Below are 25,893 nucleotides of genomic sequence, written 5' to 3'. Positions count from 1 at the left end.
CCTTTATTAGAATAGCACCTGGCACATCTGTGGAAACCTGAATCTGGAACACTCAACTTATGACCATAATTGAGCCCAGAATTTATGTTGCTAAGTGAGAAATTTATTGAGTTTTGCCCCATTTTACTACTTTTCTTGCCACCGTTGTTAAGCGAATCACTGCAGTTGTTAAATTAGTAACACGGTTGTTAAGTGAATCTGGATTGCCCATTGACTTGGCTTGTCAGAAGGTGATTGCATGACCCTGGGACCCTGAGACCGTCATAAAGACGAGTCAGTTGCCAAGCATCTGAATTTGGATCATGTGACCATGGGGATGCTGCAAAGGTCATGAGTGTGAAAAACAGCCATAAGCCACTTTCTTCAGTGCCATTTAGTCACTAAATGAACTGTTTGTAAATCGAGGACCACCTGTACACTTTGTAGACATTCAAAATAAAACAACAGCTCCTTTCTACCATAAAACAAGGTTTTAAAAATAGCCTTCACAGACATCCTAGCTGTGATCAGAGTGCTTTTGTACGAAATTTCTGGAGGATGAAGTTCCACAAGTTTGCTGGATTTACTCATCGGACTCAGCTACGGCTTGATTTAGCCAAGGCTTGTCAGATAAATCACAATTTGTTGGATTCACAAAAGATGCTATGCCATGACCCCCAAACCTCGTTATGACCTAGAGCGGAGGTGGAGAACAATGGCCCCTTCATGACTTGTGGACTTCAACTCCCAGAATACCTGAGCCAGCATGCTGGAGCTCAGGAATTCTGGGAATTGAAGTCCACAAGTCATAAAATGGCCGTCATTCCTCACCCCTGACATAGAGTGATGTGTGAACCATCTTGATTTAAAAAAGAAAAAAAAATTAGTATCTGGATTGAAAGCCTCAGATTTCTTCCCACTGTCAGTCCTTGAAGAAGATCCATTGACTGAGCCCTAGGTGTGTAGGGTGAGAAGGCACAACTGAAGCTAGGAGAGGATCCAACACCAGCTACCCCAATCAGGGACTGCAAATGAAACATTAGGATTCAGACATCCATTCTGAAAAGGAACATGCTGCTGCTCATGATGATGATGATGATGATAATGATGATGATGATGATGATGATGATGGACTTTCTAGAATGTGGAGGTTCTATGGGGCTCCTGCTGAAACTTCCAAAGGCTCCTTCCTGTGCTCAACACACACACAGAAACCGTAAGGAAGAGGCTGATGATGTCATCTCATTCTGTGGCTTTCCAAATCCACTGGCTTCCAAGGCCTTGCTCAGGTTATTCTACTTTACCAAGGAAGCAGAAGAGGCAGGACACTCCTTGCTTTCCCCCCTCCCCTTTTTTTCCCACTGACAGGTGGCTGCCCCCCTTCCAAACGGCCCTGCAGGACCATGGTAAGTGCTGCTTCTAGCTCCTGTATCTGAGGAACAAGTAAAGCTTGATGGATGGAGCCATCTGGCAGGTGGCCTGGAGATTCAGGCTCTGATACCTTCACAGCTGTGGGCAGATGGCACCGCTGCTTTCAGCCAGATTGTATTTGCCTTTGCAGACGCTGTTCGTCAAGGACCCTTTGCGGTAGCAGAATAGCTGAATTGCAAGATGCTTAACAGCCCCTGTGTTAAATTTCCACCCTTTTGGATCGCAGCTGAGCATCTTATCTGCCAGCAGCCACAAGCTTTGGTTGCTTTCAAAGAAACGCCAGCTGCGATGGCTGGGCTAGCACTGGGCTACTGCACCAATTGCCTCAGCAAAGGGGGCTTGTAAAAGCAAGTTGTCCTGCCTTCCACAACCCTGCTATTGTAACTCTGAGAAATTCAGGGGTGTCAAACTGGCGGCTTGTGGGCTGGATGCATCACCTGCAGGCCACGCCTACCCAGCTCCACGAATGGGTCATGAAATGACATGTGACAGCAACGTGACACGGCGAGTTTGGCACCCGTGCAGTAGGGTAAGGAACTTTAGCTGAGCGTCAAAGTTCAACGTCAAAAATGCAGCACAGTTGCACAAAGATCTAACCAGATGACAACACAGATTGGGTTTAAGAAGGGAGCCGGTGAGGGAGCCGAAATGGCAGATCGTGACCAAAGTAAAGGCGGAGAAGAGCTGTAGTACTTGGGGTGAAGTCAGGATGCCGGATGAGACTCTTGTGGAACTTTGCTGGAAGCAAAATCAGAGTTGCTTATCAAAACTAAGAGGCTTTCATCAAAAAGGAAAGGAGGGAGGGAGATTTTTATAACCTGCAGGATAGAGTTGAATGGAGGAGGTCTTGTGGATGCAGTCATAGGCCAAGGATAATGGATATCAGGATTGATCTTGAGCCAGATAACCCAGGGCTGAACCTGAGTCAGAAATAAACAGAGGTAGAGGAATATGAGCTCTGGCTGGTCGACTTAAGCTTTTTCTGACAAGGTAGACGGCACATTTCCCAGAGATCTGCAGGCCAATTTCTGCCACGTCTCTCTGTAAGCAATACAACCAAATCCTCTTTCCTGTCAGCTTCAGGGTGAGTTATTCAATCCTGCCAACCACCATGCTGGCCACTACAGCATCGACGGCTGGAGGCCAAATTTGACTGTCTACAGGCTGCAGGTGGCACAACGGATCTGGCAGGGAAGATTTAAAGCTCCTCATAAGCCTGTGTTTTAACCCCGGCCTTGGAGCCTCCTATAAAACAAGGGAGCAGATGGTTGGCTTCCGCAAGCTACACACCCACCCAATACACAAAGTCCTCTCTCCATCCATCTGCTGGGACCATAGGGAGCTGGGAACTCAGCATCTGTTCCCCAGGGAGGTGTGAAAGTGACAGCAGCAATCACAATCACGTAGACAGTGAGGGAGGGAGGACAAGCCAGACATTGGAATGACTTGATTGTGGGTGGGGGGGTGGAAACACCCTCAAGCAAAAGGCAGACACACATTACACCAGCTAAACGATGACAAACTTTGTGCTTAACTAACATGCTGCATTTAAGAACATTTCTCACCAAGAATCCGTTTCTTCCTTTATTTCCTTAATAGCCCTTCAACCTTTTTTTTTTTTACAGTCCAAGTAAATCACAGATACCAGCAAGTACATTTTCCCTACCTTATTCATACATGGATACCCATACCCATCATTTACCCAATTACCGGTCAAGATTTATTTTCAGCATTTCACTTTTAAATCAACTTAGTTTCTAAATCACCTAAATTTATATTATCTCGTTCTAAATTATCGTTAGGCTATTACAAACCAAGATGTGTTGCTTGGCATGTGGCTGCACCAAAGACAAAAAAAAAGAAAAAGAAAAATGCAAGATGTTTTTCTACACTGAAACCACGATTTCCACACCCTGAGTGCGACTCAGCTTCTCATTTTAGCTGAGCATGAATCATCCGTAGATATTCCACGTGCAAAATGTTCTTCCCAAATGTTGACTCCGTCTGTGGAAGCACATGCACATTGGCATTACATGGATAGGCTCACCGGAGAGTGTGTTTGACACAGCTTCCAGCTAAATACCAAATAAAAACTGAGCTTAATAGTATAACTTGTAGAAGGGAAAATGCCTGGTCTCACTCTCTTCATAGGTCTGAGGAAAAAGCTCTTACTATTTACATCCCAAATGTCTGTCCCTAATCAAACCCACCCTAGATGTCAATTAGGGCTTCCTCTGAAAGAGCAGTTTCAGAATAAAGACTGGATTTTGATTTCAGGAACTCCTTCCACCCCCTGGCCATCATTCCAAATGGTGGGCTCATCCTTGGGGTGGTTTATTTCCACATAAACCATATTGCTTGTCAGCTGGTCTTCCATTTATGTCAAGAAACAAAGACCAGCTTCCTGTCACAAAGCAAGGGAAACGGCCTTAAGAAGTGACCAAAGATTGGTACATTGAAGGGTCCATCCTTCAAATGGCTCCCAGCAGTGCTTTCTTGTGTGCAATCACTGCATTTCAACCAAGGAGGGTTACCAGGATTAGCAAACAACCTATGAATCTTGGTCTTGGTTTATGTATGGACATAGAGCCACATTGTTCATTTACAAAATTTTATTGTTTCAACAAAGAATAAAATATAAAACAGAAAAATAAATAGGCGGGAAAGGTCAAGATTGAAACAAGATTAGAGGGTAAAAAAGGAACAATAGAAAAAAATAGAAAACTTCAAATTTTCTTTGGTACCTATACAAATCTAAGCATATATTTTGATAAACAGTTGTAACAATCAAATCCCACAATTAAAAGTTTCATTTCTTTCAGTTTCAAGCAAACAATCCAAAAGTGGTTTCCAGGTAGCAACAAGTCTTTCTTGCATCAAAGTTGCCAATTTTGCCAGCTCTGCCAACTCCATTAATTTCACCATCCATTATTCCATTGTAGGAATCTGTAAATCCTTCCATCTCTGTGCATATAAAAATCTTGCTGCTTTGATCATATAAAGTCCCAGGTTTTTTTCAATCCATAAAACCTAAAAGAAAAATCTTTGGTTTCAATAGCACATTTATTCCAAGAATTCACAAAATAAAGGTACACACCTGATCCCAATAATTGTTACTTTTACATGTCCACTAAAAATAAAATGTATCTTCAGATGCCTTACACTTTTTTGACAATTTATCAGCTGCTAAGTATCAATAGTACATCATCTTATAAAAATTCTATAAATCTTGTATAAAAAACCTGAAATATCACATTGGCGTTAACTATTGAGACCCTTCACCCCGTACTTTGTTGAAGCACCTTTGGCAGCAATTACAGCCTCAAGTCTTTTTTGGGTATGACATGGCAAGCTTTGCACACCTGGATTGGGGGATCTTCTGCCATTCTTTCTTGCAACTCCTCTCAAGCTCAGTCAGGTTGGATGGCGACCGTCTGTGGGCAGCCATTTTCAGGTTCCTGAAAATGTTCAATAGGGTTCAAATCAGGGTTCTGGCTGGGCCACTCTAGGACATTCACGGAGTTGTCCCTAAACCACTCCTGTGTTGTCTTAGCCGTGTGCTTCGGATCATTGTCATGTTGAAAAGTGAACCTTCGGCCAGGCTGAGGTCCTGAGTGCTGTGGGACAGGTTTTCATTGAGGATATCCCTGTACTTTGCTCTATTCAGGTTTCCCTCAACTCTGATTAGTCTCCCAGTCCCTGCTGAAAAATATCCCCCACAGAATGCTGCAATCACCATGCTTCACTGTAAGGATAATATTGGGCAGGTGATGAGTAGTGCCTGGTTTCCTCCAGACATAATGTTTAGAGTTGAGGCCAAACAGTTCAATCTTCATCAGACCAGAGAATCTTGTTCCTCATAGTCTGAGTCCTTCGGATGCTTTTTCGCGAACTCCAAGCGGGCTTTCATGTGTTTTGCACTGAGAAGAGGTCTAGCCATTCTGCCATAAAGCCCAGATTGGTGGAGGGTTGCAGTGATGGTTGTCCTTCTGGAACTCTATCCCATCCCTACACAGAATCTATAGAGCTCAGTCAGAGTGACATTGGGGTTCTTGGTCACCTCTTTTACCTAGGCCCTTCTCCACCGATTGCTCAGTTTGACCGAGTGACCAGCTCTCGGAAAAGTACTGGTTGTGCCATTTGAGAATTATGGAGGCCACTATGCTCTTAGGAATCTTCAGTGCAGCAGAAATTTTATTGCAGCCTTCCCCAGATCTATGCCTTGCAATAATTCTGTCTCTGAGCTCTGCAAGCAGTTGACTTCATAGCTTTTGCTGTGCTACAATATGCACTGTCAGCTGTGAAGCCTTCTATAGGCAGATATGTGCCTTTCCAAATCATGTCCAATCAATTTAATTTACCACAGGTGAACTTCAATCAAGGTATGGAAACATGTCAGCAATGATCAAGAGAAATGGGAGGCATCAGAACTAAATTTCAAGTGTTGTTGCAAAGGGCCTGAATACTTATGTCCTTTGTGATATTTCAGTTTGTTGTTTTCAATAAATTTAGACATTTCTAAAATTCTGTTTTCACCTTGTTATTATGGAATACTGAGTATAGATTAATGAGAAAAAAATGAATTTCAACAACTGTAAAATCTGGCTGCAGCATAACAAAATTAACAAAAATGAAGGTGGTCTGAACACTTTCTGAATGCACTGTAAGCGGGGGAAAACTTGAATGTAATGCTTGATCAATGGGAAAATATGTGGAGTAAAGGATTAAAATTTACATTGAATTATAACTTGAAAAAAATATATTGAACCACATTCTTGATGCTGCATTAATGTTCAGAGACTGTTTTCATTTATCCTGGAGAGGGGAAGAAGAATAAAACCCCTTAAAGCTGCCAACAAATGCAGGAAAATTTGAAAAGCTCATTAACAGACTCTCTGGTAGCTAATTAATTAATTGAGCAGTGTTTTCAGTATCTCCAGGAAAGCAGTTTTTGGAGATTGTTTATCGACAGAAAGTGTTTCTACAGCAGGTTTCTGCACTTCTAGGTGGATGCTAGAATACCTCAGGGAACAGAAGCTGTAGCCTGCTGACTTTCTAATAAGTGCCATTGAACTCAGGACTTTTCCTTTAGTAAACAGGTTTGATTTCTTCACTAGCCTTATCACTGGCCTGACCAAAGTTGTGTTAATTCAGACTCTCTCTCCTCTACTGTGAAACTGTTGCACAGTTGATGCAACACAGTAAAAGATGGTACTAGAGAACAGAAACCCTGCGAAACAACTTACTCCTTCTCTGAAATTAGAACTCTTGGAGTGCGTAACCTAGAAACAAGCTACTTATTTCTGGCACTGATGAGTACCTGCTCTCGGGGAAGAGAGACAAGAATTGGGCAGATGAGACAGATCTGAGAACTAGCAGTTGCCCAGCATTCCCACCATCCCAGGCAGAGAGGAACAACACAAGGATGGACAGTGAGGCATCGGGACAATTACTGTGCTTGTTCAGTAGGGAATGGGACAACTCACTGTGGCCAACTTGTCACAGCCAATTCACCAAGGTCAACTTACTGATTTCAAGGATAACTCAAACTCTTTTCTAGCTCAATAGCAGGTTTAACCAGCATCTGTTTCAAGGCAGGAAAATTGAGCAAATTTTTGTGAATAATTCACGCTACTCAACCTATTAAAACCAGTATATACTCCCCATCATCATAGATGCACATACACTGCCACAAGGTAGCTCAGCTGGAAGTGTGCAGTGTACAAATAGGGTAAGTGAAATAAGCAGAAAACAGCATTTCCCAATCATTAAAAATAAAACACCATACCACAGTCAGTGTTCAATGTCTCCAGTCAATATGTAATGCAGTGTTAGGAAATGTATTTTTTGCTTACAGGGGTCAAGCCGAGCCTATGACCATTAAACTGGCACATAATTTATTCCCTTCCAGAATACATTGGCCCTCAACCACCAGAATTCCCAGGCTGCACACCTGGAAAGGACCAAAATTGGGGAAGCTATCCTAAGTTTCAGGATTTTCACTGTCCTGAAAGGAAACTTCAGGATAAGGAATGGAGCAGATGGCAGACAAAAATAGAAGTCCTCCCTGAAGAATTCGCCCAAGATTCTCTGCCCTGCAGGAAAGTAATTTGACAGCTGCACAGGGCAACCTGCCCACCACTGTCACTGCCTTAGATCACTACTCATCTAGGTCATTTTGTTTGCCTTTTGTGTTCACCTAAAGCCCAGGCCTGCTCTGTTAGGACAATATTTCTTGCTCCAAAATGCAGTTGGCAAATCCCTGGATGAAAGTACTTGAAAGAGCTTCTCTTGACTGTCTTTGATCTCTGGGCAGTGCTTTGTTGAATAGATGGAAATTGCCACATTCTCTTCTCAGGATGGTGGCCTTAGAGATGAAAGCTCACCTTTGTGATTAGCTCTAGGAAAGAAGGATACAAAACAGGACAGGGTCAAACTAAGATGACCAAAAAAAAAAAAAAAGAAAGTATAAAGTTTGGAATGAGAAATTGTCCCAACTTAAGGACCTGCCCTGGAACAATCATACCTCAGTCCTTGCCTTCATTTTTGTCAGCTTCCCCCAATCTGACACTTTCCAGATCTTGGCCTCTAAAGAAGGAAGCAAGTGATCAAACATGTGTCATGACGAAAATCTATGCGCTGGCATTAGATGTTGGGATGCAATTATGCAAATGCGGAGAATGTTATCCCAATCCACTGGTAGAGGCTGGATCTTAAATTCCACTTCTTCTTTTTTTTAACTTTCCTTCCTTATAAGTTAGTGCTACTCATTGGAAGACTGATTTCTAAGAATAAAATGTCACTTTCCTGGAATAACTCTGGATGTATCACAGCAAAGGTGATGTGCAACTCTTCCAGAACATACATATCATCTTTGGCACCTATGCTGCCAAAACGGCACTTTTGCTCCAAGATATGAATATGTTTTGTGATCATCTCAAGGTTGTAGCAAATCTAATTCAAACATTTTGGGAAACCATGTAATTTGCAGAGACGTATGAGGCTCTGCCTGAAATAGCTGGTCCAGCGGAACAGCATAGACCCTGGAAGCTACTTTAATGCCATTCCCAAAGAGCATTTAAAAAGCACATTGGCTGGGGAGGGGGGTGGGTGGACATATATAGCTTTCTAGCCATATAAACACCTACCTCTCTAGCTGAGGAAGGGGCACAGCAGTATTGACCTCCATATGTTTCCGGATGTATTCTCTGGATCTTATATCTGCCTATAGTCAGGGCCAAGAGGAAAATAATAAGAGATTAATTAGATTGACTGGTGCAAGTGACAATTTCTAGGATTCCAGGAGAGTGGGAGGAGGCAGAAGAGACAGAGCTGCTGGGCTCTGACATTACTGTATCTTGGTGGGGGGGGAATCACCTCACAATTCTCAGTCCTAGTCAGATTTCAGCCAATCACAATGCTGCTTCTATCCCAAAGAGAATTGAGGGTTACCTTCATGATATATTTTGGGACTGAGAAGAAAATGAGCCTCTTCTGCTCACCACTGGTCAAAAGCTTGCAAATAATTTATAAGAAAACCCACGTTGGATTAGACCAAAGGCTCACCTGGCTAATATTATTTTTCAGTTGTGGTCGTGGAAATGTAAGAAGTTTATTCTGAGTCGGACTATGAGTCAAACTACTGTATATAATACTTTAAAAATGTGGTTAGCAACCACACTTCTTTTCTTTACCTAAAAGTAAGGACATCTGACTGGAACAAAACTACCAACATCAGGATGAGGAAAGCTTTCATTTTTTTTACGGTAGCGTCTCTAATTTACAGTGCTAAAATATCTACTAAATAGCAGATTTTCATTTAAGAGTTTGGGAACTAGGCTGGGCCTGCATCAAGAGGAGAAAAGCTTATAACTGATAGCTTCTTATACAGGCCACATTACGATCGCAATCCAAACCAGTTCCACTGTGCTTCTTTTTGAGAGAGAAAGAAGAAGCAAGGGAATGCCAAGCTGCCTCTTTCAAACAATGTACATTTTATTCCATTCAACACAAACTGAGCAGTTTGATAAGGGCTGCCAAATGCTACCTACATTCTTCACAGCAAAGGAAATAAACGTGTTAATGCTTTCTTTTGTAGGATTGGGTCTTTCAATACATTTCTCTATAGAATTCAATGGTGGGATTCAATTTTTTTCACTACCGGTTCTGTGGGCATGGCTTGGTGGGCGTGGCAGGGGAAGGTACTGTAAAATCTCCAGTCAGAGGCGGTATTTGCTGGTTTCCGGACTACTCAAAATTTCCACTACCGGTTCTCCAGAACTGGTCAGAACCTGCTGAATACCACCTCTGATAGAATTGCTGCCAAATTCTGGAACAAAACCAAATTGGGTGACAGCTTTGGCATCTGGTAGAATTAAACTTGCAGTGGATCTGGGTAAAGGATGAGAAGGTTCAAGAAATTCGACAGCTGTCTGAATTTAAAACGATTCACCTCAATGGGACGTAACAGGTCCTCACAGAACGTATTTTGCAGATGAACGAGAGTTCCCAGACTCATCAGTCTGCTGGCAACAGGAATGGAAGTACAATGCATCTGACAACTGGCAGGATGGGAAAGAAAATCAGGACGTCTAGTAGTATCTTCTCAGATTAACAAATTTTGTTAAAGGGCATTAAAATTTTGTGAGTTGCACTCATGTCATCACTTCACTGTCACCAAAGCCTTTTAATAAAAGTTGTAGTCCTCCTGATTTTTGTCATCATAGACTAACATGCCTTGAAAGAGGGAGGGTGATCTAGAAATACCGAGCTACTCTGGCGAATGATCACAGCAAACAGAGGGAAAAGAGGACAAAATGTACACACACACACACACAGTCAGGTTTCTCAAGCCTGCCATAGCCTCAGAACAGGATCTAATTGAGAACTTCTTCCTCAAGCCAATTTAACTGGAGTAGCAACAAGGAATACCTAGGTATGAAATTAACCTGATGTAAAAAATCATGGAGCTCCAGACGTATTGGCATTCACCTTTGGTTACTCCTGTTCTCTCATTGACTTAACTTCTTATGTGAGCACTCCTTCACAGGTCCCTTACCCTTTGGCTGCTTTCTTCAATTCCGCTGTACATTCTATCTTCAGCAGCTCTTACCTAATATTTTCATATTCTTCATTTTGCAATGCCTTTCTCTATTTTTTGTGAGATGGATGGACAGGTAGTCAGTCAATGGTCACGTGTAGTGTTCCAAAGCAGCCTTCCATTAACCACAGCACTAATAGCCCTTCCTTTGATAAACTTTAAAATTCCTTTTAAGTTTAAATGCCATTCATCTTTCTTTTTCAAGGTGCGTATTCTTTATTCCAGTGATATTATTACAACAAATATGCAAGAATGACCAGGCTGAATGAAAATAACTATCCTAGGACTACCAAATCTGGGCTGCAGAAATCTGAGCAACCACTAGATTGCAGCCAAGTAGCAGTATGCAGAGGTTGGTTTTTATTTATTTTTTTCAGCCCAGACCTAGAATCCCTAGACTAGCTCCAAATCACCTGTGAACTTTCTTTTCAAGTGGATACAACCTTCTTACAACTGCACTGCCTTTTATTTGTTGAACAAAGATCCTTGTGTCTATTTAATGTATGTCTTCTCAGCCAAACTTTTATTTCACTTTCCAAAGAACCAGGACACTTTACAAGTACTCAACAGAGATTATGAATTTCAGGCTGCCATCTGATATATCACAAAATGGGGAACAATGGGGGGAATGGGAGAGATGCAGGCTGGCATCAAATATTAAATCATTTGGTTGAGGGACACTGAATCAATGAGCCCTCTAGACCAGGGGTGTCAAACTTGATTTCATTGAGGGCCGCATCAGGGTTGTGTTTGACCTTGGGGGCCAAAATGGGCATGGCCAGCTCGACATCACTCGTGTTGGGGGCACCTGTGGTGGCCCGAGCACTGTGCCAGCGAAAACAAGTTTCCCCGCTCTGTATTCGGCTGCAACAGCCTCCTGCAACCCTTTGCCAGTGAAAATGGAGCTCGGTAGGGCCACAGCCCTTGCAAGCTCCATTTTCACTGGCAGAGGCACCATGGGCTGCTCTTTCAGTGCTTCCAGGGCAGCCCCGTGGGCCAAATCTAAGCACCCCGTGGGCCAGATCCGGCCTCTGGGCCTTGAGTTTGACACTCCTGCTCTGGACTGCCAATGGTGATAGGAACTGCAGTCTTACAGGATCTAGAATGGCATTACTGTTTTAACCTATTATGTTAACTATACTATATGAAAGAACAGATAGGAATAATCCACTATTGGTACATAATGATTCAAGCTTCCAGTGTTAGGGAGCGGATGAATAACTTTCTGTAGCATAAAAGCTTGCATATGTCATGAACGGAGCCAGAGACACAAAAGGCATCTTGCATGCCCATCTTTTGTGAAATGAATGGGGTTTTGAACATTTAGATACATTTGTTATGACAAATTAATTTGTTTTAGATCTGCTTAACAAAATTAATTTACATCGTTTGGCTCCATACCAACAAATTCTATAAGGCAAAAACTGTTGAATACAAATGGCTCGAGCTAACAATTACTGGCAATAAGAGAAGCTAAAAGCCAGTCATTGCCGACATAATTAAATGCCATTTAGCTGTTTGTTTAGTACATATTTCAGCCTACTTTTCTACTTTAAAAGCACCTGCAAAACATGTTAATAACCCAAACATTGGAAATAAAATTTTAGATAATTAAAAACTGAAGATGGCTCTGCAAAAGCAGAGATGACATCTGCAACAAAGACCAAGGAACTGGTGAGCATGCCAATTCCTTGGAACCTCTATGATAAAAAAGAATATTACCCATATTGGCTCCAGATGGCTGCTCCTGGCAAGGAGACCACAGGACAGCCAATTTTCATGGGTTTGAGCATCAGAAGACAATGGGATTGGCCCTTCTGCTCCCAACCGAGGTGGAGACTTTTAAAGAGCACTAAGTTTGCTAACCTCACTTTTTAATTTGTCAGAAATTGCTTATTAATTACTCTAGAACTAGATCTAGAGATGGGTTTAAAAAAATCTTCATCTGATGAGTTTATTTTCAATGTTGAACAAAATAAAAATATTTACAACTTTTAGAACTTAAAGAATTTGAAATAAAGTGCAAAGCTAAATAAGATTTTAATCTAAGATAGTTATGAACAGATTGAGGGTCTAGGTAAATTTACAATACTGGAAAATAAGGTTTATGATTTATCTATAAAAAAATAAACAACTTCTCGTAGGAAATGAATAGATTTTGTTATCCTGCAATGGCAAGTCAATAATAAAAGATAAGTGATGATTTTAGAAACTGGACATTGGAGGGGAATAAACATTTTAAGCAGAAGAAAAAATACAACCACTGATGTCAGTTAATCCTGAGACTTACAGAATGATACAAAACATTATAACAAATGTTAATATTAAAGGAAATCTTTGAAGAAAGGAGTCAGAAGTTAATAATATCAACTGTCAGTAATGATACACTTCTATGGATAGACTAAAACATGTTAATGGAGGAATGAAAGATGTGAGAAAAATTTTATGGGATAAAATAAAGCAGAAAATATGGAACCACAAATGATAGCCCAAGATAATGATTTGGAAAATAATATGTTACTGGATATACAATAGAAACTGGCCAAAATTTTGAAACTTGAAAATTGAAAGGAAATTTTGAAACTTGAAAGGAAAATACAAATGATTCACCAAGAAAATGATATGGAAAATATGTTCATATGGATTTAGAAAAGAGGCTTGTTAAAGAAATATGTAAGACTGTATAAAGAACTGAAAAAAAAAATCCTATGACAATTTTGGATTGAATTAAAGGTTAAGATTGTAAGAAGCAAAATGAAGAAATATATAGTTGCTTTATTTGATCAAGGTTAAAATATTTTGTTATGGTGTTCTGGCAACCCTTTATGGACTTTTTGTTGACACCAAGATTGAAAAGTTGATGTTTTATGGATTTGTTTATAGTTAAAGGACGGACTATGGGATGAAGAGATGTCTGTTTAAGTTTTGAAGAGTTGTTATACTTGTGGTGATGAAGGTTGGAAGTCTTTTCTCTATATGTTCCTCTTTTTTCTTTATTATATTCTCTTTTCTTTTTCTTTTTCTCTTTTATTGCACCTTTTATTCTTTCTTTCCATTCTCTTCTCTTTGTCTAAGTTTAGTTTGTATCAGGTTTTATGACTGTAATTAAAATTCTTCATAAAATTATATTTGAGATAATTAAAAACAAAATATAATCAGTTTTGGATGAAAATAAATATGGCTTAAGATCCGAGTCTTACATTAGAGGAAAATCTCTCTCCCATAAGTAATTTTTTTTAAAAAAACTAGTTAGCAAATAACTATTTCTGTTTGACCAAAGACTGGGTTCTCAGTCATGAATGTTGTGCCTCAGAGATTGAAATGGCTAAGTATGCAATTGGTTCAATATCAGGGGTGGGATTCATTTTTTTTAACAACCGGTTCTGTGGGCGTGGCTTTTTTTTTGCAGCAAACCCCCCCACCCCCCCGCACTCTGTATTTGGGTCTCCTGGGCCTCAGGGAAGCCTCCAGGGGAGCATTTTTGCACCCAGGAAGCTTCCCTGAGGCCCAAAAAGGCAAAAAAAATGGAGCGTGGGGGGCACGCAGTACACTCCCTCCACGTGCCCCCTTTTGCCTCCTGGGCCTCAGGGAAACCTCCTGGGTGAAGCAGTAAGACAGCGAGGGGGATCCCGGCACAGTTGATCATCATAACAGCTGATCGTCAGGAGGAAAAGAAAAAAAGAAAAACCTTAACGAGTGACTGGGCGGGGGACAATACAGTCAGCGATGTTGGGCATATGCGCGATGTGGCGCATGCGTGATAAGGACTGACTGGGCAAGGAGGGGAGGGACAGATAGAGAGGGGCGGGGCAGGGCAGCCAGGGGCACAATTTGCCGGTTCTCCGAACTGCACAGAATCTTAACAACTGGTTCTATAGAACTGGTCCAAACTGGTAGAATCCAACCCCTGTTCAATATCCAAGGAATCGCAATGCTGAACATTCCGGCACCTTTCAATAAAATGCCTTGTTTCATTTTCCTGCTTCTTCATCAAACATTATTAATGCCACTTTCAGCATCCACAGCTACCCTCATTTTGCTTCCATGGCAGGGAAAGGGAAGAGCAAAGTGTCCTCTTAGACTGTAGCATCGTTTCACTCCTAACGTTGTGCTAAGACGGCTTAATCTAGCTTATTAACCCAAGAGGCTAATCAATAAGGTGGGTCATGTTGCCTTAATAATCCCCTCAAGTTCGCGTCTATTTTTGGAGTAGGCTAGCAGTGGCATTAGAGACTGGGGATTATGCCAGGAGTATGAAAAAATAGAAAACATCAGGCTGGTCAGATGCCGAAAGCAAGTGCTTTGGTTGCAAAAAGATGGCAGACTTATGACTTCTATCATGTGTTATTGCTATTATCCCAGGGCTGGGAGGCACCTCTTCTTAGTGTAAGCTTTTCTCCACTTTTGGGCTGCAGCCTGACTTTCCCCAGAGAGGAAAGTGGGAGTGGCAGCATGAAGATGCTAATGGGCTGTGAAATGCAAGACATGCTGCAGCAAAGGAAGAGAATAAGGATGGGAGCAAGCAGGGCACAGAGTTGGGTCTGTGTTACAGTGGAGATATTCACATCAAAAGGAACATTACTGGGTGACTAACGTCAGTTTTGGCACATGAAATATTTCTTCCATAAAAAGGCATGCAAACACTGACTCTCTTGAATACTTATGGCTTCTGCTGGAGGCATTAACTATCAAGAACCATGCATGGATCATAATTTCGGCGCTAAGTTATTGAGTTATTTGTTCAGGACTTCTTATGAAGGTGTGTGGGAAAGGAACATGGGAAGCTGTCCGATACTGACTCAATCAGCTGGTTTCCCAGCTTGGTACCATCAACACTGCTCTCAAGGGTTTCCTGCATGCATTTTATTGACCTTATCTGAAGATGGTGGGGAATGAAGCTGACACTTCTGCATGCCAAGCATAAATCATTGAGTCATCTACCATTGAGCCACACTTTTATGGACTGCACCACGAACAAAAATGCAAGCGGTGGTCAAGGGCTGATCAAACACAAGACAACCAGATCCGAGTTGCAAAAATCCAGATGACCAATAATGGAAGTAAAGAGATGCAGAAAATCTTAACTTTTTGCTGTCATCTTGTGGCGTATTGTATTGTGCCTTTCTGCTACAACTAGATTACTTGACGTTTTCCCCATCTAAAATACGCTTCAGCTCAAGAGGAGAACATCTCAACATACTGATTTTTGTTTCCCCAAAACTATTTTGTGCTGGGACCTATAAGGCAGTGGCCCCCAACCTTTTGGGACCGGTTCCATGGAGAGAGGTTTTTCTGTGGACTGGAAGGGACGTGATTTCATGTGCTACCTACATCCTGCGGATGGGGCTTTGTTTGTTTTCACGGCCCGGTTTCTGGAATGCCACAGACCGGTGCCTGTCCAAGGATCAGGGATTGGGAAGCCCTGCTATAAGGGGTTCAGATGGATTCTCTCTTCGGAGCTTAGAATGAAGCTAGCATTTAAGAAGATGCTGACATGGGTACAGTGGCTTATCAATGGCTCATAAATCTGAGCACTCTGACATTAGGAATGGTACCTTCCATTAGAACATCCCTGTCAAACTGCTCTGCTTGAGCTTTTCTTTGCCACAGGTGCACATATTGAAGGCATGGTTGCAACTTTCAAGGCTAGCTTCTTGGCAAGTCTGTGGCCCACGCGTTTTGTGCTAAAATCTCCCCTTGCTCAAACTCTGCCTCAAGGTACATAAATGGTGATCCAGCACTGCCATCCACTGGCTGCATTCTGTCTCAGCAATCTCTGTAGCCTGCAGAGTCCTGGGAGGATCAGCAATATAGTTGGACCAGCAGTTCCTATTCACTGTGCAAGCTATGTGATCCAGGAATTAGTTGTATAGAGTTTTTTGTTTAAATATGGGGTGCTTATTCACAGATAATACATCTCGGCTTCTTAACCCAAACATTTTAGAGATTTTTTTTTCAAAAAGGGATTACCTGGATCCCCCAAAATGGAACAGATACATACCAATTCTGCAGATCCAGGGTAAATTTTAGGTTTAACAAGGAAATGTTCCTTTTTAAAACCTAAAATTTAAAATTCCTTTTTCAATTTCTCTAAAACTGGGCAAGTTTCAACTCTTTGGAAGAGTCTGATATAAATGTAAATTTCATATACATTTATTTAAAATTAAAAATGTTCAATCTATTGCTGGTTTTCAATCAGTAGGAAGCCCAAAGGTGGAAATGATTAGATATTGCTTCTAATTCAGGACCTCAGTCAAACTGCATAATTGCTTATGTAGTCCTAGTTGAACAATGTCATTTTCTACATTTCTAAATCAAGCCCTAAAATGATTTATTTGCACATTTTCAGGAGACAGAATGTTGAAATTAAACAATAGGATTTCTGTCAACTTTCCCCCCTATTTATGACTTTTCAGAAGTATTTGGTGAAGTATTATAGTAAAATAAATGAAGTTCAAAACGATCTGATAGAGCAGAGCTCAGATCACATAGCCCTCATCTAGCTTTCTAGCCTCTTCTAACCAGGGTGTCCTCTAGATTAGGGTGTCAAACTCAAGGCCTACAGGCCAGATTCAGCCCGCAGGGTGCTTAGATCTGGCCCATGGGGCTGCCCTGGAAACAGTGAAGGACCAGCCCGCAGTGCCTCTGCCAGCAAAAACAGAGCTCGCATGCGGCCCTCCCGAGCTCCGTTTTTGCTGGCAGAGGGTTGTAGAAGGTTGTTGCAGCCGAAAATGGAGCTTGGGAGCCCATTTTCGCTGACAGAGCGCTCAGACCACCACAGGTGACGTCGAGCTGGCCATGCCCACCTCAGCCTCCCAAGATCCAACACAACCCTGATTAGTGGTGGGATTCAAAAATTTTTACTACCGGTTCTGTGGCATGGCTTGGTGGGTGTGGCTTGGTGGGCATGGCAGGGGAAGGATACTGTAAAATCTTCATTCTCACCCCACTCCTGTGGGAAGGTTACCACCGATTCTCCAAACTACTCAAAATTTCCGCTACCGGTTCTCCAGAACTGGTCAGAACCTGCTGAATATCACCTCTGGCCCTGATGCGGCCCTCAATGAAACTGAGTTTGACACCCCTGCTCTAGATGAATGGACTTCTGCTCCTAGAATTCCTAGCAATGGCCATCATTAGTTAGGAACTTTGGGAATTGAAGTCCAAACATTCAGAGTGTTGACCAAGTTGCTTAGCTTGAGGTTGCCAGTATCAGCGCTCTAAATGCACATTCTGCTCATACCTGCCGGATGGGCTCAGGAATCCGATACTTGCAACAAGAATGGACCAGGCGCATAGCCGATAATAGACTTATCTTGTGGCCGACTGAGATGTATATAGGTTTTGTACACTTGGCACAGCTACGCAAGGCCTGGGCAGATAAGAAACAGAGATAACTGCTAGATACATGCAAACTGTGCAACGTCCAAAGAACATGAATGAACAAGCAAAATGGGGTAGGAGCCATATAAACATCAGACATATATATTTATTGAACCCTTAAGTAGGCAAAATTTCCATAGAGGTCCTGGTTGTTCCAAAGGTGTTTTTTCAAAAGGCAACTGGACTTTGCTTTTCCTTGAAGATGTTTTGCTTCTCATCCAAGAAGCTTCTTCAGTCCTTTCAGCAGTTTCAAGAAGGTTCCACACCCATTTACACTATCCAAGTGACGCTGAGGGCACAGATAAACTTCCATGTGGCCTCAACAACTCTCAGAAAGAGTGCTAATGACCAGATGACTGCAAAGAACATAAATCCTTCCATCTTCCACCATTCAGTCAGAACTGAAGAAGCTTCTTGGAGGAGAAGCCAAAAGTCTTCAATGAAAAACAAAGTCCAGTTGGCGTTTGAAAACGCCCCTTTTGGACTTTACAAAGGCAATGTGTATGTGCATGGTGTATGTGCATCTGCATATGGTACACTTCGTACCAACAGGAAAACACTGAGTTCTGTTTTTCCTTCTCTTTTTCCCTGCTAGGTGTCACTTCTATTTAACAAAATAGCTCTGTGGAAAATTCTAGCTAGACAATGGAAGGAGAAGCTAGATTTTGAAATGGAAGAAAGAAAAAGGTGAATATGTAGCATCCATTCATTCATTTATTCACTCACTCATATTTATTAATCAGTTTTCTATAATCACCCCAATGTCTGATACTTAAGACAATGATCAAAGACTGCTTCAGTGACTGAGGATAAATTGATCTTTCTTTTTTACTGCACTCATTTCTTCAGACTCTTTCCACTTCCAATAGACAGACACTGCCTTCCCAAAAATGCTTACCATACCCAAGATTTTCCCAGAGGTACTTGTCAGTGGGAATGCATCTCCTCCTGCCTGAAGATCTTGAATCTGGAATATGGAGAAATTTTTTTTACTACAGCAGATGTGTTGGGACCGATGAAGTAATCGGACCAATTCAAGATTAATTCCTAAACTGTAGCCTTTTCTGTAAAAATAAAAAAGAGAGTATCAGTGTTTCTTTTTCCATTGCTGTTCTGTACAGCAGAGGTCCCCAACCCTCAGTCCGAACTGGCACCAGTCCGTAGCATACCCACAACCAGGCTGTGCAAACAAGCGAAGCCACATCCATATAATGTAGGCAGCATGCAAAACCATATTCCCTCGGGTCTGTGGAAACCAGTCCCTGGTGTACAAAATGTTGGGGGCCAAAGCTATACAGGACATCTCTGAATAAAAGTCTGAAACCAAAATAGCTTGGCTGAAATTCTCCTTTAAAGGTTATATGCATAGAAATCTGGCTTCCCTTGCAGTAATTTTCATGTGTCAAGACCATGTGTCAAGACACACACACAGCAGGAAGGTATGGTTAACTGTGGTTTTTTAAACACACAGTGAGCAGTGCATCTTGGTCACTACATAATTCATTGTCAATCAGTCTGAACTTATTTCATCCTGTAGGTTGCCATCATCTCCCCACTTTAAATGGGGGGAAAAACCCAGAACAGCTATTTGTACATATCAGCTTCTCCAATTTTGACAAGATGTTCTTCTAACATCCCCCCTACTGTTTGAAATTAAAAGTGTGAAATGTATTTCACACATTTCAACACTTACTTGTTTCTTGTGAAGCTCATCATTGGCCAAACCTTCAACCTGCAAGAGATTTTTGGCTACACCAATACAGGGAAGACCTGTGAGAACACCAAGATGGCAGGCAACGCCAAAACCTGTTGAATATAACGCAGGAGGAGATGATGTTGGAGAAAAAACTGGTAAGAAAAGTTTCAATTTTGTTGTGAAGAGAAAATCTGGCACTACTTTATTTTTGAACAAACTCCCAAAGGAAGGGCAAGCCACAAAGGACATAAGGCTGCTGTCAACCTTGCTATGCATTTCTTGATGTTCACCAAAATGCCTTCCAGTTACTCTGCTGTTCCCTTTGGATGTGGGGGGAGGACAGCCTTTTCACTTACTGTCAGCAAGAAGGCTAGTACAGCCTACGAAGAGGAGATGGAATTATTTTGTTTGCCCCTTCTTCCCCAAGAGCTCTACAAACACTACAGTAATGAGAAATCAACTAGTGACTCCCCACGCTGGCATATTCAAGGCATGCTCTAAACATCTTAGAGATGGGAAGTAAATCTCAAGGATTTACTTTAAATCTACATGCAAATTTACAGTACAGTAAATCTAATGGATTTAGTAGCAAGGAAGGGCCAGGAAACTTACCTCTGTGGTGCAGGATGCCATTTCCATCTACAAGAAGCACCTAGGGGAAACCCCCCCACACAAAGGAGTACTTCAATAATAGGCAATACAGTGGGAAGCTTTTTCATTTATGGAGGTGTCAGTGTTGCCTATGTTGGTTTGCATAAACAAAGTTTCAAAAAAGCAGGCAAATACCCTTGGTGGCCACCTTCCCTATTTTCCGCAAGTAAGAAAGAAGCGAAACCTAGTCACAAAATCTGTCACTAAAAACATTATTGGGTCTGAATACAGCAAGGGCATTATTTGTCCTCTTTCGAGATCAGATATATATAAATATTATCATTCTCAAGCCAATGCAAGTTATGGCTGTCCAGACTGGGAATCGTGGGACTTGTCATCCCATCACATTTGCAGGGTGCTTTAGTTCCAAGTATCCCTTTTTTGCATCTGTTTTAGGAGAGAAAAGCTGCTGGGGGACTCGAATTGTGCTGTCTTGGTGAGCTAGGGCCTTTCACAATTTCTTAAAATGAAGCCTCTCTAGCTGTTTCAGGAACGGTGCTTTTTATTCTGACAGGATGACTCAAAAGAGGGTTTTAAACTAGGTTTGAGCAGCTGTCCTTTTGGGTCTGAAGAGAAAGATCATAGAACCATAGAATAACAGAGTTGGAAGGTCAATAACTCCTTGGAGGTCATCTAGTCCATCCCCTTGCTCAAGCAGGAGAGTCTATTCCAAATATTAGCCTCTTCCTAGGATTGAACTCACAGCCTCCCAATTGTGAGGCGAGAGCTCCACCTCTAGGCCACCGGAGCTGCATCACAGAGAGGTTCTTAGGATTTCTGTCCTTCAAGTAAAAGAAAAACAGTCATGGATACCTAAAGGGAACATCCATATCCACAGGTTCTAAGTTTCGAAATGCTAGGGGTCAGAAGTCTTGAAGCCCTGGTTATTAGTTCTTTGAAGGAGGGGAATGCTGTATGAAATATATCCTTGGCATAAAGCAGCAGCACTCCTTTCATTGACAAAAACTTTCCCACCTGGGGCTTGAGGCCAGGCTTCTGTGTCTCCAGCCGCTGTACAGCCTCCAATAAAAAAGGGACTTCTCGGAAAGCCAGGAATCCTGCCACATAGGGGGCATTCACAGCCACCACATAGCAGTCTTCGTAAAGGACCTATGATAAAACAGAAGAAAAAGTGACATTTTGGCTAAGGAGCAGAAGACTAACATTTTCAAGGTCATTTAGGTCAGAAGTGGTCAACCACAACCCTTGAACTGAATGGAGCTCCCAGTTGCCATTTGTCATGCCCCAAACAAATAAGGGGGTTCAAATGTAACCTTCTCATGTGTTTGCAAATGTAAAGTGAGAACAGATACAGGCATCTACTATCATTGCAATACCAGATTGATCCCTTCAGTTCTAGAGAGTGCTTTAAAATGATAAGTAAATAAATATTTATTTAAGTATTTACTTAAAATATTAAGCAAGGAAATTGAAGTTACTAAGGGAGATAGTCAAACTTTTGGAAACTTGGGAGTTTCAGTCTTCTTAATATATTAATCCTAGATGTTTAAAAAATTCCTTGTTATGTCTTTGGTATTTATCTTTGTTACCTCAAGTTCTGGGTAGCTGAGCACCACCAATGAAGCACAGGCACGTGTGGCATCTTCTTTGAGATAAGACAAATCCATTCCTCCAACTCTTTCCAGTCCAGCAAAGGAGAAATTGCTCTGCCATTCCTCTGTGTCTTGTTCAATCACATCTTCTTTCATCTGGATTTGTTGACTACAGAATACAATAGGACTAGATAAAACCTGCCAGTTCCTAGCATCATTTAAGGCAAAAATCACTATGGGTGATATAAAAAGTGGTAGAAATTGAAAAAAGAGAGGGATACATATATGTAAACCAAATTATGCTTCCAGAATAGAATATTGAACTATTCTGAATTTTTTGAAAAAGATTTTTTCTCAAATGGATAATTATGAATGTTTATCAGTTTCAAAGAACTTAAGAAATGACCCTATTCCTTGCCTCCACCACTAATCCACTGAAGAACATAAAAAAGACACATGAATATGGCAATCTGTCAAATACAATATTCAGATCCCACTGTGGTTGACCAGATGTGGGGATTCCACAAGAAACAAACCCAATATCCTGCCCAAGTTGACTAATAACTGGTATGTGGAAGCCAGAGGTGGTATATTCAGCAGGTTCTGACCAGTTCTGGAGAACCGGTAGCGGACATTTTGAGTAGTTCGAAGAACCGGCAAATACCACCTCTGACTGAAGATTTTACATTATCCTTTCTCTGCCACGCCCACAGAACTGGTAGTAAAAAAATTTGAATCCCACCACTGGTAGAAGCATATTGCCTCTTATACTGGGGCTAACATATCTCTAATGTCCTGGTGGTAATAATCCCACTGATCAATTCATAAACAGGGATCCTGGGGTAGGTTGGGGGGTCTCCAAATATGGAAAACTTGTGACCTTCCGCCTACTTATTGAGACTAACAGGAATGGGAGAGCTCAGCATCCGAGATCTTATTTTAAGTATCCTACAGTGGTTTCTAACATTTTCTATCTTCTCTAGTGTTCATGGAATGATCTGAGCTTCCAGGACTGTGCAACAGAGGCACTTCTCCCTTTTCACTAATTCTGTATCAGATCATGTTGTGATCCTGATTCTCTACCCCAAATACTTTGTTCTATGCTGAAAGATTCTACCTGCACTATATTTTTCTCCAAAGAAGTTCTGCTCCAGCTTCTGATTTTTACTGATTTGTGCTTCCACGTTGATGGCGAATGTTGATGGATTGAAGGACCCTTTTCAAATGGTGGATTAATGTCATTAAATTTAAAGCAGGGCTGTGTGGTGATCTGGACTTCAAAGGGAGAAAGACAGGAAAAGATGTGCTCCTGTGACACGAGGGCTTCTTCCAGATCAGGCTCCCCTTCCTTTTTTTAGCCTTTGAATCAAGATCACAGCTTGGCCCTAGTATAGGGGTCTCTAACCCTTGACAACTTTAAGACTTGTGGACTTCAACTCCCAGAATCCCCCTGCCAGTCATGCTAGCTGAGGAATTCTGGGAGCTGAAGTCCACAAGTCTTAAAGTTGCCAAGGTTGGAGACACCCCCCCCCCCGGCCTAGCAGAGAAACCGGGGAAACGCAGCTGACGATGTCTAGACCCGCAGCCCCAATTCGGGGAAGGAGGCACCACATCATCTCATCTGCAGGCTCCGGGCTGCTAGCATTCTCGTCTAGAAGGGAGACCCTTTCAGCTCAGGCCAGCGGCCTCCAGCAGCTTCCCTTCTAGGCTGGGGGGTTTTAACTTATCGCGATTCCCGCTCCCGAGAACCCAACGCTTCCCTCCCGTTCTCAACCCGCCAGGCAGGGGGCGCCCGGAGGCAGGCGCCCTTCCCTCGCTCTTTGGCCACGAAGGACTCAGGAGGCGAGGCTAAGACCCAGCAGCTCAAAAGAAATACAAATCCCAGCTTCCCCGGTGGCAGGAAGACCTCCCCGAAATCTTCTGTAACCCTGGTTTCCCCCCGGCTGGCATTTTTACCGTTCCCAGCGCCGCAAAGTCTCCCCTTCTTCCTCCCTTGTTCCCGTCCCGTCCGCCATGGCGTCCCTCCGCACCCTGGGTTTTTTCTACTTCCTGGGGTTCCTCCCGCAGGGTTCGCCGCACGATTGCAGCGCTCGGCCTCCGTCTGTCCCTTTGGCTTCCTGTTTGCACCAAAGGGCGGAGGGATGAGCGACCGGGCTGGCTCGGGATCCGAGGACTGGCTCTGCTCCGTCCATAGCGGCAGCTACGATCCTCAGCGTTTTCGACTGAGAGCGTCCACAGCCCCGCTCCCGCCGTGTTACGCGCTTACTTAAGGCTGCCAGATCTGGGCTGCAAAAACCCCCACGACTAGATGGCAACGGAGTGGTTTTGTATGTCTTATCTTCCAGATTTAGCCCAGATGTGGCAGTTCTAGTTTAACTAGTGGCTTTGCAATAAACCAGCGCTTGTGAATAGATCCAGAAATAACACCCATTCTCGAGCGATAGCTACGTGTAATTAAAGTTGGTTGAGGAAACAAATGAAGATTCCACTCTCATTAATTAAAATGAAAGGAGAAATTGCCATTAGAATATATGAAGAGCAATATCTTCCCCATTTTATTTATTTTTTATTTATTTATTTATTTGATTTGCCAATTGTTTACAAGATAATAAGTATAAGTGTATACATAGTTGTGAATACATGAAATGGGTACATATAAGAAAAATAAAAGAATAAGAGAAACAATAGGACAGGGACGGTAGGCACGTTGGTGCGCTTATGCACGCCCCCTACAGACCTCTTAGGAAAGGGGTGAGGTCAATAGTAGACAGTCTAAGGTTAAAGTTTTTGGGGTTTGGGGAAGAAACTACAGAGTCGGGTAGAGTATTCCAGACATTGACCACTCTATTGCTGAAGTCGTATTTCCTGCAATCAAGTTTGGTGCGGTTAACTTTGAGTTTGTATCTATTGTGTGCTCTTGTGTTGTTATGGTTGAAGCTGAAGTATTCATTGACAGGTAGGACATTGCAATGTATAATTTTATATACCATGCTTAAATCAGACCGAACACGGCGTAATTCAAGGTTTTCTAGTTCTAGAATTTCAAGTCTGGTGGCATAAGGTATTCTACAACAGGTAGAGGAGTGGAGAACTCTTCTTGTGAAATATTTCTGGACTTTCTCAATTGTGCTAATATCAGATACGTAATGTGGGTTCCAGACTGATGAACTGTATTCGAGTATTGGTCTAGCAAATGTTTTGTATGCTCTGGTTAGTAGTGTGATATTACCAGAGAAAAAGCTACGTAGGATTAGGTTAACAACTCTTAATGCCTTTTTGGCTATGTAGTTGCAGTGGGCTCTAGCACTTAGATCATTAGAGGTGAGTATTCCAAGGTCCTTTACAGAGCTTGGGTCATCAACAAGATCTTGACTATTCAGCTTGTATTTTATTTTCTGATTTTTTTTGCCAATATGTAAGACAGAGCATTTATTTGTTGAGATTTGAAGTTGCCATTTGTTTGACCATTCTGATACATAGTCAAGATCTTTTTGTAGGGTAGCAGTATTGTCTGTGGTATTGAACAGCTTTACATCATCAGCTAAAAAGAACGCAATTGCTCTTAATATGATCACAGAGGTCATTTATGTAGAGTATGAAGAGAGTTGGTCCTAGAACACTGCCTTGGGGGACACCACTATTGACAGGTACAGAATTTGATAGGACGTTCCCAATTTTGACCATTTGTTGTCTGTTTGCCAGGAATGCTTCTATCCAGTTATTCAGTTGTCCAGAGATACCATAGGATTTTATTTTTAGGAGTAGTTTGTCGTGTACCACTGAATCAAAGGCTTTACAGAAGTCTATGTAGATTGCGTCTATTGCTTTGCCCTGGTCGAGTTGTGTCGTCCATATGTTTTTGCAGTGTAAGAGTTGCAGATTACAGGATAGTTTTTTTCTGAAACCAAATTGTTTATTGGAGAGTAGATTGTTTGTCTCTAAGTGGAGGATGATGGATTGGTTAATAATTGATTCCATGACTTTACAGGTGATGCAGCATAAGGAGATTGGTCTGTAATTTTCAACTAGGCTTGGGTCTCCCTTTTTGAAGATGGGGATAACTGTGGCTTGTGACCATAGGTTAGGCAAGGAGCTGGTCC

General features: G+C 42.0%; 1 protein-coding gene across 12 annotated transcripts; it reads right to left on the bottom strand.

Moving 5' to 3' along the window:
- Nucleotides 1-4,004: 4,004 nt before the first annotated feature.
- ENDOV (endonuclease V) lies at nt 4,005-24,089 on the bottom strand. Of its 12 annotated transcripts, none has more exons than XR_003370856.2 (11): nt 23,750-24,089; nt 21,791-21,962; nt 21,216-21,350; nt 20,202-20,241; nt 19,587-19,699; nt 18,792-18,860; nt 17,754-17,882; nt 8,559-8,635; nt 7,937-7,998; nt 7,610-7,810; nt 4,005-4,440 (listed from the first exon to the last, which is right to left on the bottom strand). XR_003370856.2 is itself a non-coding variant. In XM_026667264.2 (11 exons), the coding sequence occupies exons 1-9, from the start codon at nt 23,806-23,808 to the stop codon at nt 7,938-7,940; spliced, it is 855 nt and encodes a 284-aa protein (XP_026523049.1). In that variant the 5' UTR covers nt 23,809-24,089; the 3' UTR covers nt 4,005-4,440; nt 7,797-7,810; nt 7,937. The 12 variants fall into 12 exon arrangements, 11 of the variants coding, with proteins under 11 accessions (XP_026523049.1, XP_026523050.1, XP_087812096.1 ...); XM_026667264.2 differs by having other exon boundaries at nt 7,797-7,810; XM_026667265.2 differs by lacking the exon at nt 7,610-7,810.
- Between the last annotated feature and the right edge of the window lie 1,804 nt (nt 24,090-25,893).

Source organism: Notechis scutatus, chromosome 2, assembly GCF_049901735.1.
Source record: "Notechis scutatus isolate UNSWTSFEM ecotype Mainland chromosome 2, rNotScu1.2, whole genome shotgun sequence".
NCBI classification, from domain to species: domain Eukaryota; kingdom Metazoa; phylum Chordata; class Lepidosauria; order Squamata; family Elapidae; genus Notechis; species Notechis scutatus.
The sequence above is the reverse complement of the archived record's forward strand: the minus strand, read 5'-3'. Positions and strand labels throughout refer to the sequence as shown.

Bases quoted from the DNA above. Each gene is read 5' to 3' on its own strand.
- ENDOV (XM_026667264.2), bottom strand. From the start codon at position 23,808: ATGGCGGACGGGACGGGAACAAGGGAGGAAGAAGGGGAGACTTTGCGG. The intron at 18,861-19,586 runs GTAAGTGTTGAA...TCCATATTCCAG, and splicing joins ATGAGCTTCACAAGAAACAA to ATTCAAGATCTTCAGGCAGG. The intron at 17,883-18,791 runs GTAAGCATTTTT...TTATCTGCCCAG, and splicing joins CTGGGAAAATCTTGGGTATG to GCCTTGCGTAGCTGTGCCAA.